At 37.4% G+C, this 18,690-nt stretch overlaps 1 protein-coding gene across 35 annotated transcripts in view; it reads left to right on the top strand.

Moving 5' to 3' along the window:
• PDE4D (phosphodiesterase 4D) overlaps window positions 1-18,690 on the top strand; it is a 1,448,272-nt gene that overhangs the window by 878,929 nt on the left and 550,653 nt on the right. Inside the window, exon 1 of one of the 35 annotated variants that reach the window (XM_072826560.1) lies at window positions 6,173-16,867. The exons of the other annotated variants lie outside the window; for them this stretch is intronic. Coding sequence (XP_072682661.1) covers window positions 16,821-16,867 — 47 coding nt within the window. The 5' untranslated portion in view covers window positions 6,173-16,820. Of the gene's footprint in view, window positions 1-6,172; window positions 16,868-18,690 lie in introns of those variants that run through there. 35 annotated transcript variants of the gene reach the window in all.

Below are 18,690 nucleotides of genomic sequence, written 5' to 3'. Positions count from 1 at the left end.
CTACCCACAGGGAAGAGGATTAGTTATACCTTGGCCTATTTATCAAAAAGCAAAAATATGGGTAGAAGATTACTAGAAGTGTCTTCTTGGAGTATAAAGGACAATTACGATAGCTTAGGCCACCAGTTTTTAGTAAATTCCATCTGGTACTTTACAAATTAGCTCATTATTCTGCTGTTCTTATGAATGTGTTAGCCTGCAAACATATCATTGTCACAAATTAGTCACCTAGTGTTTCTCTGAAAGTGACTTAATATAAGCACACCCACATCATAATATGGAAGAGTAAAATAGGTTCTTGCTTGGTCCTCTAAATGGAATTCAGTATATGGTATGATTTGATTTCCAGGGGAGGGGTTTGGCACACCCAGCATCTTCTGATTTGCTAAGACTAGAAAGTGATTGCTGCCTGAATATTGACAGTATCATGTAATACTAGAAATCTCTTTGCTTTACCCATGAACTTCAAGAAAGAGCCAAGCCTATTGATAAATGAGAGATTTGCCAAGTGAACATAGCTTTTGTTTTTATTTACATTTGTTATCACAGGTGTCATTGCAGCTGTTATTTCAGTCTAAGAGTAGCATTTTCAATTTGGAGAATTGAACATCTGATTTTAAAGTGCTTTTTGTGACAGATGAGTTCACCCCCCACAATTTAGAAAGAGAAAGTGAGAAAACTAAAGTTTCCTATTAGACAGTAAGCACTAAGAAGTGCTCTTGCTTGGATTATAAGTATTTCATGGTGCAATTCCTCAGTGACGATGCCTCTGGCACAAGTTTGGAGCTGCCAAGTCAATAGTTGAACGTGAACATGAAAATAACTTACTGACTTATAACATGAAGTCTCAAGGTAGCGTGTCTCAGAGATGGTTGTTAAGAGGCTTGGGACTATCAAGTTGGTTCTGTTTTGCCCTGTTTGCCTGTTGTCCTTTTGCTCAGATCGACTCTCTCCATTATCACCAGATGATGGCTCTGACCAAGCACAAGGTCCAAAGGTAGAAAATGAACCTGTTCTCCCTTGTGCTTCTCTTTTCAGAAAGCACTTCACCCAGAAGTCATCTCAGCTAACTTTATGTCTCTTTGGCAGGTTTGTTCTTAGGACATAAACGAATTACTGCACATTAAATGGAATTAGACTGTTGAAGATTTACTCCTGAGACAGAATATGGAGCCTCTTTCTTTGATTACTTAGCTGCTTCAGAAAGTAGATTCCTACAAAATATAATGGGGTTTCTGCCAATAAGGAGGAAAGGAAGGTGGATATTGAGTAGATTACCAGGGATGCTAAGGGAACCATGATGTTAATCACATGGTTACGAATGTTAAAACTGAAATTTTAACAGTGAAGTAAACAGTTTTGCAGTGAAGCTGCATCTCAAAGTGTGATTCCAATCCTAAATTCCAGTTTTCAAAATAGGTGGCCAAGAATCAGTTTCATGACATTTGGGCCCCTGACACAAATGCCCTGAGCTCAGATTGAGACCATAAAAGACTTCAGAGAGGGAAAATGAAGAGTAATTTACAAAAAGGTGTTTGTTTTTCTTTTTAAGAAAGAGAGAATTGGGCATTGCTATGAGTACTACTTCACCCTTCCTCAAAGAAGGCTGTTGTCCTTTCATTTAAATCAAGCTCAGAGAGAGGATTCAGTGGTGGGAATCTTTCCCGTGGACCAGATGTACACCACACTAGAGAGACAGCTTGGCCTTACACCATTTTATGTCTTTCCCAAGAGAACTATCTGGAAAAAGCACTTGGACTCCAACAGCAAGAGTTTGTAGGGACTGGACTACTAGAAAACCAGAGGCTTGGTGGGGGGCTGATGAACGAGCAACACTTTGAAAGCAAAGCTCTGCCTGACTCATAGGAGTTGCAGCCAGGGAGCCCAGCGGGGATGTGGCTGATGAACCCACAAAAGTGCCCATGAGACAAAGAGGCAACTCTCAACATCTGCCACGCTCTCAATGCAAGATGCCATCTTATAACAGTGCCAATACAAGGAGAAAAACCTTCTCCTTCTTCTCATTGTCTTTTCCCATGCTCTTTCAACCTAGATTATTCACTACCAATGACTGGAAAGTCAGGATAGCTAACTTGAGCTAACTTGTAACACACACTCATCTTACTGCCAGCAGCTATAAGCAGGAAGAAAATATGAGTTGAATTACGTTCGGATTTTTGGATTACAATTTGGAATGGCCATTCTAATTTCTGAATAGAATCTGGATTGATGGTTTAAAGTGAATATAAAGCTCTGTATTATTGCCTGAGTGCCCAAAAAGTCACAAGACTTTCTCCATAAATAAAACTTAAAAAGGTAAAGAAACCCCAAAAAACATGTCTTTATTTTCAATAACTCTATTAGAAGATTGATACCATTTTATTTTTTAAAGATTTGTTTATTTATTTATTTATGATAGACACAGAGAGAGGAAGAGAGAGAGGCAGAGACACAGGCAGAGGGAGAAGCAGACTCCATGCCAGGAGCCCGACGCGGGACTCGATCCCAGGACTCCAGGATCACTCCCTGGGCCAAAGGCAGGCACCAAACCGCTGAGCCACCCAGGGATCCCCGATTGATACCATTTTATAAATATTTTTCAAAAATGTACTGACAGTACCACAATACATTTGTGTCTCTACTTGCATATTTATCCTATTGTCCTCTAATATTTGAGAGGAGAATCAAGGAAAATTATTTATACCATCCAGGAAACATTCTAATCTTCAAAACACCTTGGGACTCCTGGGTGGCTCAGTGGTTGAGTGCCTGTCTTCGGCCTAGAGCATGATCCTGGAGCCCCGGGATCGAGTCCTGCATTGGGGTAACCCTGCATGGAGCCTGCTTCTCTCTCTGCCTGTGTCTCTGCCTCTTTCTCTGTGTCTCTCATGTATAAATAAATAAAATCTTAAAAAAAAAAAAAACAACAACAACAACTGTGCTCCAATACAAAGCTCTCAGTATAGGTCTGCTTGAAAGATGTGGGAAGCTGTAAGTCATTTGGAAAGTAAGGGAAATGGGAAAGTTAGTACAGGTTAGTAGTATTCTCCTGATCCCACTCAACCATCCATCACTTACCCTTGTCCTTCTTCAAACCTGCTTCCCTTCACACTCCTTTGAACTAGATGTTTAGGACTGACATTTACTCATTGTACCTACTGTCATGTACTCATACATACAGTGTATGAAGAGAGGCCACCAGGGAAGGGGGGAGGGGCTGCAACAGTCCCTTGATCCTTCTTCTGAAACTGAAATATTCAGTCGTGACATACAGTAGCAGTTCATCCCAAATGGCCTGTACCTGTAATCAATGGTTAGTTACTGAGGAGGAGAAAAGTGAGGTTTATTTTCATTAACTTTGTTCCTGTTTCCTGTATAACTTTCATTCTTTTAAAAATGAGGCAGGTATTTCAAAAACCAAGGAAGCTTGTTGAGGGTCCTGACAACAAAGCACCAGAGGCTCATCTGTCTACTCTCTCCTTTTTACTTTGGTTCCCGCCCCCTGCCCTCATCCTGTTTGATCACCAATCTAAAGAGGAAGAGTCAAACAGCAAAAGAGAAATCCTAACAGTAAATTTACTATTTGATCAGTTTTGCTGCTTTGTTTTGTGGAAAAATCTAAGGTTTGTTTGTGTCTTCATCCCCTTTCTCTTTCTTTTTGTAACTAAGAACAACAGATGAAATCATGTTATATTGTACTTCGAATTCTTTTCTACTCATTACGTGCTTCCTGTAGAGAAAAGTATAAGACATATAGCTAGGCAATTGGATTTCATATTAAGAGCTTTCTGTCTTATTCACTGTGGGACCTGTGTTATGTTTTTCCCATTTGTATCTATTTAGTGATTTGTATGGTCTATGGTGATGTTTTTAGGGGTGAAGTATGGCAATTTTAGAAAAAGATAGGCTAGTTGATAGTTTAAAATGCTGAGCATTATGAATTCATCCCCAAGTCAGAATTAAAAACAGCAGAGCAGAGGGTATAAAATGCTAGGGGAAAAAGAGGGGTTCTATCTCAAGTAGTCAGCTAGTATTTAATAACTGGCCTTGAATTTATTTTGTGCTCAAATACTCAGAATGTTTTACTAAGTTATCTCAAAATGACTTCATAACTGTGTTCCAAAATATTGAGTTCTGGTTTTAATGCATTTTAATATTTTGAACCTTTTAAATAATTGTGTTAAAATAATCATATATATGCCTCTTTTTCCCTTAAAAAGGAATTATACCTTTCAAGTACTAAATTTTTATATTCCATAAAGCTAATGAAATTCACAATATTTTTCTCTCTTCCTTAATCTGCCTGTTTCTCTCTGTCTTTTGCCTCCTTATCTGAAATGAATTAATGTTCAGTGAAGAAAATGGTGAAAGGGGTTTGAAAAAAAAGCAGCTAATATTTTGCCTGAGCGTGTACTAGACGTCAGTCACAGCCAAAGAATGCTCTCTCCAGAACCTCTGGATGTGGATCTAGCTGAAGATATACTAATTGTTAGTTCCTCTGTGTGTGTTTTAATTTAAGCCTCTTGATCAAGTAGCCATTAATTCAATGTCAAGCCAATTCACTGTGGTGATTCAATATTACAATAGAGTACTAATTTTAAATTGCTTTACTTTTGGAGGAAAGGAAAGGATTTATGAACAGTGAAAAAACATTTCCTATATGGTGACTCGTCCAGTTCAGATTTTGATTTCAAGGAAAAAGAAATCAATTCAGACTAGCTTCTGTCAAAAAGCAGGGAATGCAATTACTATAAAGACCCTAAAATTCATAGGAACAATGCATCAATGGGCCTCATTGGACTTGCAAAACCTGATCATTTAGGCAACTCCTTTTTCTGTGACCATATAGTCTTCTGTTCCTGTTCATCTCAGTATTCATGCTCTTTAGAATATTAATATTCATTACCCAGTGGATGAGTCAGGTGGCAATGGGTCAAGTTTTCAGACATATTCCAATCCGGTTTTATAAGGGTAGGGTATGGGGATGCCTATAGCTCTTTTAGAAGGAGCTATAGGCAGACATAAATAATCATGTTTGGTATAGCGATTGATTTATTTATAATCATCATTGATTCAACAAGTATTTCATGACCACTTATTATATCCCAGACACTACTTGAGGCACTGGGGATACAGCAAGGACAAAACAGACCAAAGGATCTCAAGGCTCCTGTGGCGTTTACATTTTTTTTTTAAGATTTATTTATTTATTTGAAAGAGAGAGAGAGAGAGAGAGAGAGAGAGAGAGAAAGGGACAGAGGGAGAAAATCTTTTTTTTTAATTTATTTTTTATTGGTGTTCAATTTACTAACATACAGAATAACCCCCAGTGCCCGTCACCCAATCACTCCCACCCCCCGCCCTTCTCCCCTTCCACCACCCCTAGTTCGTTTCCCAGAGTTAGCAGTCTTTACGTTCTGTCTCCCTTTCTGATATTTCCCACACATTTCTTCTCCCTTCCCTTATATTCCCTTTCACTATTATTTATATTCCCCAAATGAATGAGAACATATAATGTTTGTCCTTCACCGACTGACTTACTTCACTCAGCATAATACCCTCCAGTTCCATCCACGTTGAAGCAAATGGTGGGTATTTGTCATTTCTAATAGCTGAGTAATATTCCATTGTATACATAAACCACATCTTCTTTATCCATTCATCTTTCATTGGACACTGAGGCTCCTTCCACAGTTTGGCTATCGTGGCCATTGCTGCTATAAACATCGGGGTGCAGGTGTCCCGGCGTTTCATTGCATTTGTATCTTTGGGGTAAATCCCCAACAGTGCAATTGCTGGGTCGTAGGGCAGGTCTATTTTTAACTGTTTGAGGAACCTCCACACAGTTTTCCAGAGTGGCTGCACCAGTTCACATTCCCACCAACAGTGTAAGAGGGTTCCCTTTTCTCCGCATCCTCTCCAACATTTGTTGTTTCCTGCCTTGTTAATTTTCCCCATTCTCACTGGTGTGAGATGGTATCTCATTGTGGTTTTGATTTGTATTTCCCTGATGGCAAGTGATGCAGAGCATTTTCTCATGTGCGTGTTGGCCATGTCTATGTCTTCCTCTGTGAGATTTCTGTTCATGTCTTTTGCCCATTTCATGATTGGATTGTTTGTTTCTTTGGTGTTGAGTTCACCAAAAAGGAGAATTACAGACCAATATCCCTGATGAACATGGATGCAAAAATTCTCAACAAGATACTGGCCAATAGGATCCAACAATACATTAAGAAAATTATTCACCATGACCAAGTAGGATTTATCCCTGGGACACAAGGCTGGTTCAACACCCATAAAACAATCAATGTGATTCATCATATCAGCAAGAGAAAAACCAAGAACCATATGATCCTCTCATTAGATGCAGAGAAAGCATTTGACAAAATACAGCATCCATTCCTGATCAAAACTCTTCAGAGTGTAGGGATAGAGGGAACATTCCTCGACATCTTAAAAGCCATCTATGAAAAGCCCACAGCAAATATCATTCTCAATGGGGAAGCACTGGGAGCCTTTCCCCTAAGATCAGGAACAAGACAGGGATGTCCACTCTCACCACTGTTATTCAACATAGTACTGGAAGTCCTAGCCTCAGCAATCAGACAACAAAAAGACATTAAAGGCATTCAAATTGGCAAAGAAGAAGTCAAACTCTCCCTCTTCGCCGATGACATGATACTCTACATAGAAAACCCAAAAGTCTCCACCCCAAGATTGCTAGAACTCATACAGCAATTCGGTAGCGTGGTAGGATACAAAATCAATGCCCAGAAATCAATGGCATTTCTATACACTAACAATGAGACTGAAGAAAGAGAAATTAAGGAGTCAATCCCATTTACAATTGCACCCAAAAGCATAAGATACCTAGGAATAAACCTAACCAAAGATGTAAAGGATCTATACCCTCAAAACTATGGAACACTTCTGAAAGAAATTGAGGAAGACACAAAGAGATGTAAAAATATTCCATGCTCATGGATTGGCAGAATTAATATTGTGAAAATGTCAATGTTACCCAGGGCAATATGCACGTTTAACGCAATCCCTATCAAAATACCATGGACTTTCTTCAGAGAGTTAGAACAAATTATTTTAAGATTTGTGTGGAATCAGAAAAGACCCCGAATAGCCAGGGGAATTTTAAAAAAGAAAACCATATCTGGGGGCATCACAATGCCGGATTTCAGGTTGTACTACAAAGCTGTGGTCATCAAGACAGTGTGGTACTGGCACAAAAACAGACACATAGATCAATGGAACAGAATAGAGAACCCAGAAGTGGACCCTGAACTTTATGGGCAACTAATATTCGATAAAGGAGGAAAGACTATCCATTGGAAGAAAGACAGTCTCTTCAATAAATGGTGCTGGGAAAATTGGACATCCACATGTAGAAGAATGAAACTAGACCACTCTCTTTCACCATACACAAAGATAAACTCAAAATGGATGAAAGATCTAAATGTGAGACAAGATTCCATCAAAATCCTAGAGAAGAACACAGGCAACACCCTTTTTGAACTCGGCCATAGTAACTTCTTGCAAGATACATCCACGAAGGCAAAAGAAACAAAAGCAAAAATGAACTATTGGGACTTCATCAAGATAAGAAGCTTTTGCACAGCAAAGGATACAGTCAACAAAACTCAAAGACAACCTACAGAATGGGAGAAGATATTTGCAAAGGACGTATCAGATAAAGGGTTAGTTTCCAAGATCTATAAAGAACTTATTAAACTCAACACCAGAGAAAATCTTATAGCAGACTCCCTCGATACGAAGCTCCATATCACGACCCAGGAAATCATGGTCTGAGCCAAAACCAAGAGTCAGACACTTAACCAACTGAGCCATGTAGGCACCCCTGGAGTTCACATTTTAATGATAATCTTTAGCCATCTATTTTAAAGATAACTGGAATAAAAAATGGAGCATTAATGTCTCCAAACAGTAAATACAAGATGTTGAAATAACAGTACACGTGTCTGTATCTATATAGTATCTATATTATAAATATAGATAATTTGTAAATATCATAGTCATATTTGCTTTTAGTTAATCCTCTTAACTGTCAGTAGTGTTAAGTGACATTTAAAGTGTCAGTGTGAGTGTGCATATGTATGTGCACTGGGAGCAGCACTTGAGACTTTTGCCTTTTAAATGTCATCTGGCTTGCACACCTTGATGCAGTCACTAACTTCCTATTAAAATGACTATGAAAATAAACCGTCCAAAAAAATACAGTTGAAAAGTCACTAAAACCCAGGATTGATGGTGATGATTCATTGCTAGAGAATTAAAGAACCAATAAATTAGGTTGGAAATATATATATTATTGTTATACATAAGATGAATATATATTATTAATCTATATATTACTGCATCATTACTATAGTAGATATGAAACTAAAGAAAGGAGATATACCAGCAGACGCAATGATGGATCAAAATTAAGGAGTTAGAGTTTACATGTACTCACATATTTGAACTGGAGTAAAATAAACACTATCACTAAAATACTATCATCAAGATGTGTGAGCAGAAGCTTCACTGTGTATGTAGGTAGACATAGCTCATAGCTTTAGTGTTGATAGTTCCAACTGGGAATGAGTATTGCTTCTGACCCCAGTTCCAGTGATCCTGTGGACCTGGAAGAAGAATGAATTATTTATTCATTTCTGTTTTTAATACTTATTAATGCAGCTAAAAACATGGTATGTTTGAACTCGAATATATGTTTTGAATTTGACTATTTACCTTTAAGGTTTAAGTTTGGATTTTTGAAGTCTATCAGAGATTCTATATAATAAATATTAAAAGCTTAAGTTTTATGTTCCAAGACATAGATATTAAGAATCATTATTCTTCCTAAATTAATAGTAAATATAAAAAATACTATTTTTTTTACATTTTTTATTTAAATTCAATTTGCCAACATATAGTATAAAACCCAGTGCTCATCCCATCAAGTGCCCCCCTCAGTGCCCATCACCCAGTCACCCTGTCCCCCACCCACCTCCCCTTCTTCAACCCCTTGTTCATTTCCCAGAGTTAGGAGTCTCTCATGTTCTGTCTCCCTCTCTGATTTTTCCCACTCATTTTCTCTCCTTTCCCCTATAACTTCTTTCACTATTTCTTATATTCCACGTATGAGTGAAACCATGTGATTGTCCTTCTCCAATTGACTTACTTCACTCAGCATAATACCCTCTAGTTCATCCACGTTGAAGCAAATGATGGGTATTCGTCTCTTCTGACGGCTGAGTAATGTCCCATTGTATATATAGACCATATCTTCTTTATTCACTCATCTGTCGAAGGACATTGTGGCTCGTCCCACAGTTTGGCTATTGTGGACACTGCTGCTACTAACATTGGGGTGCAGGTGTCCTGCCATTTCACTGCATCTGTATATTTGGGGTAAATCTCCAGTAGTGCAATTGTTGGGTTGTAGGGTAGTTCTATTTTTAGCTTCTTGAGGAACCTCCACACAGTTTTCCAGAGTGGCTGTACCAGTTCACATTCCCACGCACAGTGCAGAGGGTTCCCCTTCTCCACATCCTCTCCAACATTTGTTGCTTCCTGTCTTGTTAATTTTTGCCATTCTCACTGGTATAAGGTTACTAAAATATTTTTTATCCTCATTGGTGTTTTAATTATGCAAATAGTACATGGAAATATTCTCATTGAGAAGATTAATCAATTAAGAAATATGGAAAGTAAAAGCAAAATTATTTTTTAATGAGGCCCACTTTTAGTTCCCTATCTCAGAGGTAATTAATTTGTCCATTGTTTGGTATATATCCTTCTGGTTCTTTTCTTCTGTATTGGCATCAATCTATATTTATATACACCTGCACATTTAAAATCATATTAACTGTATCAAATAAACCATATTAAGATACTATTCTGAAAACCTGAGGTTTTTTTTTTCACCTGCCAATATTCCAGATATTTTTCAAAGTCATTCTTGGGAATCTATAATAATCCCTTAAATGTGAGTTTTTTTTTGAAACTGGGCTTTATCACATGAGAAATATTTTTATTCCTTTGAATTATGAAAAAAATATGATGTAAAGCCTTTAGAAAAGTTAAAGGTAGGAATAAAATATAATTCCACTTCCGAAGGGACTTCAAACATTATCTCATTTTTTTTCTCCTATTTTTTTTCCATTTCAATTTAAGTAAATTGCAGACCCAGTAAAGAGCCTATATTTTATTACATTTTCTAATGATTGGATTTAAAGTATATGTGAACAGCATTTAAAAAGCTCCCTTCTCATTACATAGTATTTTTCTATAATTTACCCGAGTAAGTTAAAAATTACAATAACCTATGAATTTGCTATTATTTCTATGTTACAGATAAGGAAATGGAGTCTCACGGAGGCTTAGTGAGCTGTTCAAAATTACACAAAAGTAAAAGGCAAAACCTGAAATTAAAGGCTCATGTTTTGAGACTCTAAGACAGAATGCAAATTCAACTTTTTCTTTTCAAAGTTGCTGTGGATTTTTCCACATTTGATTTTTGAATAATAATATTAAGTGCTTTCTTTGTATTCTAGCATTTAGGGATTCTAACGCTTGTATTTCGGAAAATATTAAAAGTGGAATTTAGCAAGCATTCTGAATATCTCAATTATGAAATGTATTGTGTTTGATAATAGGAGAATTTTTTTTCCTCTAAGTGTATTGATTTATCATTTAAGCTGAGAAGGTGATGATTCAAAATGACTTGTATTAGTTACATCATGAAAATTTCTACCAAAGCCAGTGTTGCTTTTGGGTGATCAAAATAGGTGATCAATGATATTTTACCCCCACTTTTCAATTATTGGCTGTATCCTTGATTATAGAACCTGTAGAAATTGAATGTACTCACAACTTGCTGAAACATATTCCCTCTGACTCTTAGCAATTAGAACCATGGCTTCATGAAGAGCTCCTCTTCTTTCAGTTATAAATGTACTGAAGTTATAAACGCCTTCAGACTTTGCTAGAACTTGCCAAAAGTGGGAATTCATCTCTAACAACATGGTCATCAGTTAACATTTACCAAGTACCAACAATGTTTTTGGTGTTACAAATACATGGAGGAAAATGCTGTTTCTTTCCAGAGGGATTGGTTTTCTGTAAGACTGGGAGAGAAAATACCATCTTGAATGTTTTCTCTACTGGGAGGTAGGGTTGGGGAATGTGCAGGCATCTTGCATCTCATTCTACATATTAGAATGCCACTGTCACCTCTTTATTAATTGGTAATATATGATACAGAGAACAAATATTGCATATGTATACACACATATATGCATGCCTATGTAAGAAGTACACAAAAATTCCATTTTTTATTGGAAATTTTTAAAAAATATTTTTCTGACTTTAGGTGAAAATCATATCCCCCAAGATATCCAATGACTGTAGCTTCTGTTTCCTAAGTTATAATCTATTTATGCTACAAATATAGAGAATGTGCTTTAAAAAAGTTTGCAGAGGTATTTGCATATATACATATTTTTATACAAAATCAATATATAGAATAGAGGGGTCAATTTTCTTCATTCACAGCTAAGAGACAAAAGTTATTCAGCCTTTCAAAAATATGGGACACTTCTCTAAAATATCTGAACTAATAATTAGTATTAATTAAAGATTAATAAGAGGTCACCTTTTAGATACTTGTCAGTTCATATCTAAATCTAGAGGAACTTTTATTATCTAAGTTAATAAAGAGGCAGTCATTGATTTTAGCTGAATGTGACGGTGACAGAAAGATATACCTTAACAACTGGAAATATCGTTCCATTCTGAAAGTGAAACTCAGGGAAATCAGTGAGGTAAGTCATTACACACTCCCTATCAGATAAGTGACTGAAGTTCAGAAACTAGGGTGTGTCTGTATTATGCTGTGCTTGTCTAACTTCAGCGTTTGTATTATACTTCTTGTGAGGGAAGCCTGTCGGTTGAAGGAGTTTGAAGAGAACGGAGTCTTGAAACTGACAACACAAGATAAGAATTTGCCTAGAAAATGTAATCTTGTATTCCTACCATTTGGTTTCTTTAAACACTTTTTAAGAACCAGACCCCCTTTTTCAAACCAAACCTTGAAATAAAACAGGTAGAAGTAAAGGGGCTCTGGTTGAAACCTGATCTTCCCTTTGCCCTGCAGTTGCCCTGCAGTTGCAAAACCACAGCACAACCAGGAATTGAGTTCAAAAACCATCAGCCTTGTAAGCATCATCCCCTAGCCAAGAGCAGGAGAGGATTTCAATTACTGGAAAAGGGTATGGTGACACTAGCTAGTTAATACTTCTCTGATTCTGTAAAATCTTTCATGAAAATGCTGGTTAGAGTATTGTAGTTTACACTTTATCAATAAATTGATACTTTTTTTGTTTGTTCCTCATCAGCCTCATATGATGATGGTTCATGTGAATCTGTCCCTGAAAGGGCGATTACTCTTGTGCTTGCTGTGGGATTAAGATTTTAAAGAGAAAAAGAGAGAGAGAGAGGAGCCAATCTTTGTGCCAGTAGAGCTAAGGCTGCACCATGGCTGTAAGGATCTCAGCTAGTTTGTACCAGTCTGTGATGCTCAGTTAATAATTAGCCCTCCTTTAGGGGGGCTGGGATCAGCAATAACAGTAATCTTTTATATATATTCCTGGGCATTTCATAGAAGTTCCATGAAAGGATGACTACCTTTTAGTAGAAAAAACAGATTTGTATTTAGTCTATCAGTGTTACTCATCTTTGAGACTTTTTTTTTTAAATTACAGACCTATTATTTCTGCCCCAGTGTTGTTTCTTGAAGACTATGCATTTATAAAATATTAAGTCTTGTGAAGTATCAGTTTGTAAAACAGTAGTCCTAACTCTGAAGACCCTGTTTCTAATATACATGGAATAAAAATGTTGGAAATAAGCTATTACCGTCCTCTAAGCAAGCCTATTCTTTTATATATATATATTGCTTTGAGTTTTCAAAATACTCAATTTAGGATTGTTTATTAATGTGTAGTCTTGGGTTCTCTGAACTGTGAGATAAATTTCATTTTTTTCTTTGTTATACCTCAAGCAGAAATTTGGCTTTTCTGCTATTTATCATAGCTTCTCAGTTGTGTGTTCTTTCATTCTAATTTGTTATACTGTATTCTAGAGAGTTGCATATATAAAAACAGAAATAAAAAGCCATGAAAAGTTCCCCTAAAAAAATTTCAGTTGAAATCTCCTTTTGGTTTAAATATGTTTTAATTTTACATCTCCTTTAATAATCTGCTAGGTAAATCATGTGTTCTTTTACTTCCACAGTGCTTTGTGTGTACTATTGCCCACAAATGGGAACAAGTATAGAATGTCAAACTGGGTGGTAATTGAGAAATATTTAGAGATATTTTAGGTATCCTGTGGCCCATGGGCATTGCTCTGGCATATGAACAGAGTAGTAGAATGAACTAAAAAATAGTAAAAATTAAAAAAATATATAAAAAAATTCAAATAAATGGAACCGATTATAAGGAAAAATCAATTTCTCCATCATTTTGTAAATATTTGTACTTACCCCTTTCCACAGAGACCTTCTTTTTACACAGTATGAGGATTAAGTATTGGTTTTGAAATAAGTTAGTGTTCATCAGCAGCAGCATCAAATAAAACACTGACCTGTTGGTCTGAGCTCTTTCCCAGATCTACTGCTAACTGCTACTGATGTGTGATAATGAAAAAATACTAGCCTTTTGGAGACTCATCTTCAAAATTGCCACAACAAATATCATACTCTCCTCAGCATGATTCTGTAAGGATAAAGTAATACCTGTGAAAATAATTTTTTCAAAGCATTAACACTAATGCAAAATAGTATTTTTCTTATTATAGAGACCCAAATAATATAGTAGTAATTCATGCAGGTTCTGGACCCAAACTTTCTTGGTTCAAATCATGACTCTAATTAGATGTTTGACCTTAGGCATGCTATTTAATATCAGAGTGCCTCAATGTCCTCATTTATAGAATGGGGCTCATAATGGTCCTTACCTAATGTGCTGTGAGGATTAAGTGAGATAATAGTGTAAGTCTTTAGTACAGGGCCCAGGGGCAGCGGGTGTGAGGGCCTTGGTAAGTTTTCCTTGCTCTTAAATAGTAATACTTAAATATGTCATAGAATATCAAATATTGAATTACTCTGTGATGCTCAATTCACAGGTTGCAAAGATTGTCAAAAATAATTCAGATGGAAATTTTCTGGTTCAGATCACAAATGACCTAATGGAAGAGTTTTATTTCCTTTAGAAAAAGGAGGTCGTGAAGACACTGCCTAGGCTACAGAAAATCCCTAGATATATTCTCAAGTTTCTTTCAAGCTGTGGTACCATCTCAACCTACACATTCAAATGGCTTTGAAAGGACTCATTGAGTTCTTCCTCATCCCAGGAATACTTCCATTAGGATCATCATTTGATCAAAACTAAAACTCCCCAAATTGTGGCAGTTTTCAAGACTAATTTATACCTGGTTTTGCATTTGTGGGAAATACCTCCTTCTTCCCCCAATTCTTGGTAATATTTTCTGTGATGACAGGGCCTCGCTAGAGAAATCTTAACCTTATAATGGCATGATATGTTAAATGTTGCCAATATTCCATTTAATATTAAGCAATTACATAACAGCTTTTTTAAATGCCTGAGTTAAAACCGATGCATTCATATTGAGTACACTGCTACTTGTAAGGTCCATTCTCCTGCTGATCTTCAACAAACACCATTTAAGTGCCAACCTACTATTACAAGAGTTTACTATTTTATTCTTGCTCCAAAATGGCATCAACAGTGATGGGGGGCTTTCAGGGGATTGCTGAACAGAATTTTTGCAACAAAGGGTAAGCTTGAGGAAATGCAAAATATCAACTGTAGGCATTGCCATGCTTTATCTCAGCACTCCTCAACTCTACACACCCCCTAATCAAACAAGCAGCTTTATGGCATGCGCAATTGCAACTGAAGTATAACCGACTTCCGCAGAACTGGCTTCCACAGGATTTCCTGTCCAAAAATTACTGTGTGGTCATCTGTAGCCAAATGCTTACAGATCATTAAAGTTGACAAGACACTCCTAGCCCTTTTTTTTCCTTTTTTCTTTTTTTCTTTTCTTTTCTTCTCTCTCTCTCTTTTTTTTTTTTTTCAAGGAGACAAAAATGACCAAACCCTGTCCTTGGCAAATTCTCTGTGGACTTCTTTCATTCCCATTCTTTGCCCTGGGTAGGAAGGGAAAAACAAAAACAAGCAAACAAAAACCCTCCCTTCGGAATATCTGTTTGTTCAAGGTGTCATTTTCCCTGGGAGGTTATTTACTGATTTCTTACTGCTTAGCTTGTCGTGCCTGGTAATGACTTACTGAAGGAAATTGGCTCTTCTGGACGAGCTGTTCCTTTAACCCCTTTGGCTCACTCTTCCTTGGAGGCGAGCAAGGGCGTGCTGCAGTGTCTGGGAACCCACCTAGAGGGCCCCCTTGACGCCAGCACATCCCCTGTCAGGCAGCAGTGTCTGCAGCCCGAACGGGCTGCTGCAGAGTTAACGTACAGTACCCCGGAGCCTGCAAGTGTCCTGAGCTGCTCAGAGCCCAGGACAGACAGACGAGGCGGCTGCGACGATTCCAAAGGTTTTGCTGGAAATTCGGAGCTGGGAGACCCCAGCAGGAGCCTGTTGCCTTTGTGTTTCAAAAGCATGCAAGGTCTGTATAGCTTGGGCGTGAGAATCTTTCAGAAGATGTCAGCGCATCAGAGTAAATGACACCTCTTGGGGAATTGAATTGGGGGTAAGAGAGAGAGAAAAAGAGAGAGAGAGAGAGAGAGAGAGAGAGAGGGAGAGAGAGAGAGAGAAGAGAAAAGAAAGACAGCGGGGGAAGAAATTCTTAGACAACGTCTGACTTGCAGCCGTGAAATTCATTTTCTTTCCAAGGCAACATAGGAAAAGCCCGCACATGGTTTTGGTAACAAATTAAAGGGGTTTCTGCAGTGAAAGGATCAATAGCTTAGTCATTTTACTTAAGGAGGGCAGTCCGCCTTATTATGGGGTTAGGCAGCAGGGATGAATTTCCTCATGACAGCACCTTCTGAAGTCATGATGGTAGCTAATGGTAATCCTGTCCTGCAAAGCAGAAATTGCTCCTTGCCTTCCTACTTGTGCCGTTGAAAACCAGCAATTCTGAGCTTTGGGAAAGAAGTTGGCTTTGATTATACATGGTTTCTAGCCCCTCTGCCCAGGTCTTTGTCCAACGTGTCTCAGAAGGCAGCGCTGCGTTAAAGTGACCACACCTGAATATGTGCCTAAGAAAGAAGAAAAAGCAATATTCATTTCTAAAGGACAGCATGGCAAAGCAACCCGAAGTTTTCCATTTCCCTTCTAACACTTCTTTAACAAGGATAACAAGAAACTGTCTTTTGACTCCTTTTTTCCCACATTCCAGAGTCCTTCCTGAGAGGATGCACTAATTTACACTCTAGGCAGTTGGATTTTACCAGGACAATATTTGCCACCATTTAGGATTAGCGATTGAACTGGTTATTTTAGTGTGTTGACTATCTAGTGGAACCTAAATGGATGGACCCATACCTGCAGTGCTCTATGATATTTCTTTTTTGAAATCCTGGAAGGGCTTTTGTTGTTGCTCTTTGTTTTTTTGGGGGGATTTTTTTGGAATTCAATACTTGTTGCAATAATTGCCCATGATAGCTGCTCAAACAGGAGAGTTGGAATTCATCTATGAAAATCACTACATGTAACATATGAGACAAGGAAAATATTAATGACAGAAGATCTGCAAACATGATGCACGTGAATAATTTCCCCTTTAGAAGGCATTCCTGGATATGGTGAGTAAATCGATACCCCCCCCTTCAGTTTGTAAAACTCAGAATTATAAAATGCCATGACAGGTGCCAGAGGTGAATTTTTCTTGAATAAGAATATTGGTATCAAGTGAGGATGAAAAGTGAACAATGTTTAAAACCGAAAATTGTCTGAGAAAGTAATGGTTATGCAATAACAAATTACTTGTTAATATAAAAGCATCCCAAAATAAGAATTCCAGTATGAGGGCATTTACAATTGCCAACAGTTCACGGAGAAAATATAACCAATAATTTTGAGAATACAGGTATTTAACTAATAAATAAAAGAAAAAGGGAGGTTTGGATTTTTTTGCTTCTTTTCTATTTTCCTTTATCTGAAAATTCCCTGGGGAAGGACACACATGTATTTCTGACATCTGGTGTCAACTAGCTTGGCCTTAGGTCTTTTTGATTTTCCAGAAGAAGGTTAATGGAAAACTTAGAATGTTGACTCAGTTTTAAAATAATGCTAAGATGTGTTGATGCCTTACATTTAAGGAATTTAACTATTTAGAAGTTAAATAACTATATATTTTCTAATATAACTATTTAGAAATATTTCTACCAGAATGAACCGATTTAAGAGAATTCTAACACATGAATCATGAAGTCTTCAGACTCTTAAAGAATTTGCTTAGTGCATTGATATTTTGTTGTGTATTAATGTTCAGTGCAATATATTAAGGTCCCAGGACATGTGACATCATGTACCATTTATTAGAGTTTATGACTAAATGTGTATGGGAAATCTTTGCTGAGGGTATTATAAGGACAGAGCTCAGTATTTTAAAATTGCTTGTTTTTACCACACCTCTAGGGTTGACTGGATTTAAATCTCATAGCAAAAACTTTGTCATTGCTTGATAAAGGCACATTTCAAGGTTTTGTAGCTACTAACATGGTTTGCTTTGAATACTGCAATGTGTCTGATTTTGAAAATATGTTTTCCAGGTAAATGTTTAGGCTCGTCTCAGGATAAATAATAAATATCAAAAGAGAGGTTTCTGGGGTCTTTTTAAAGCTACTTTTTGACATTGTCTCACATGAAAGCTTCCTGGTATCTCAAGGCTCCGCCAAAATCATCTGCTGGTTTGTTATAGACGTTTGAGCTTGTTAGCTGAAAGTCACTTGTAGAGAAGGGTGGGTGACATCCTCTGTCACTCTGGGAAGATCCTCATTTTCTATCAGTACCAGATACATCCAGAACTGATGCTGTGGCGTATCTTTCTTCTCTGCTTTCCAGAGCCACCATCCCCAGCCTCTGATGTATTTGGGAGGGAATCTGGGTGACATGCCTGCAAACCTTAAAGCCCCCTTCCTTGTGCATCACCAGAGTTCCCAACTCAGTGGGACCTTGGGTTCCATGGCCTTACTGGGCCTGATGGTGAGATGCTGGCACCAGAAATAAGGTCCTTGTCATTCTTATAGAATCAATCACATAAATAGTCTTTAACCTTAAAATAAAAAGATCTTGGAAACAGTCCCTGGCACATAGTAGGTATTTGTCAGAGACTTATTTTTTTTTCTATTCCTTTGGTTTTTTCAAGGTTAATTTTGTAGCTATTGCAATTTGTTGAGGGGGGAAATTATCGTTCTCATTTCTAAAAAGTGCACTTTGCTGTAAAGCAACAGTTTTTGTCCTAAGTCCGGTTGTTTGGGTCCATTTGTTTATGGTGCAATAGGTAGGATGCATGTACTCTCTAAATACCTAACATTCTAAGCACCTCCTATGTTGTTATATTTACCTCACCTGTACTTTCAGCAGGAAGGAAAGGAGCTACTCACTCTATAGTTTTTGAAAGAAT

The sequence above is a fragment of the Canis lupus genome, chromosome 5 (assembly GCF_048164855.1).
Source record: "Canis lupus baileyi chromosome 5, mCanLup2.hap1, whole genome shotgun sequence".
NCBI lineage: Eukaryota > Metazoa > Chordata > Mammalia > Carnivora > Canidae > Canis > Canis lupus.
This window is presented reverse-complemented; position numbering and strand designations above follow the sequence as displayed.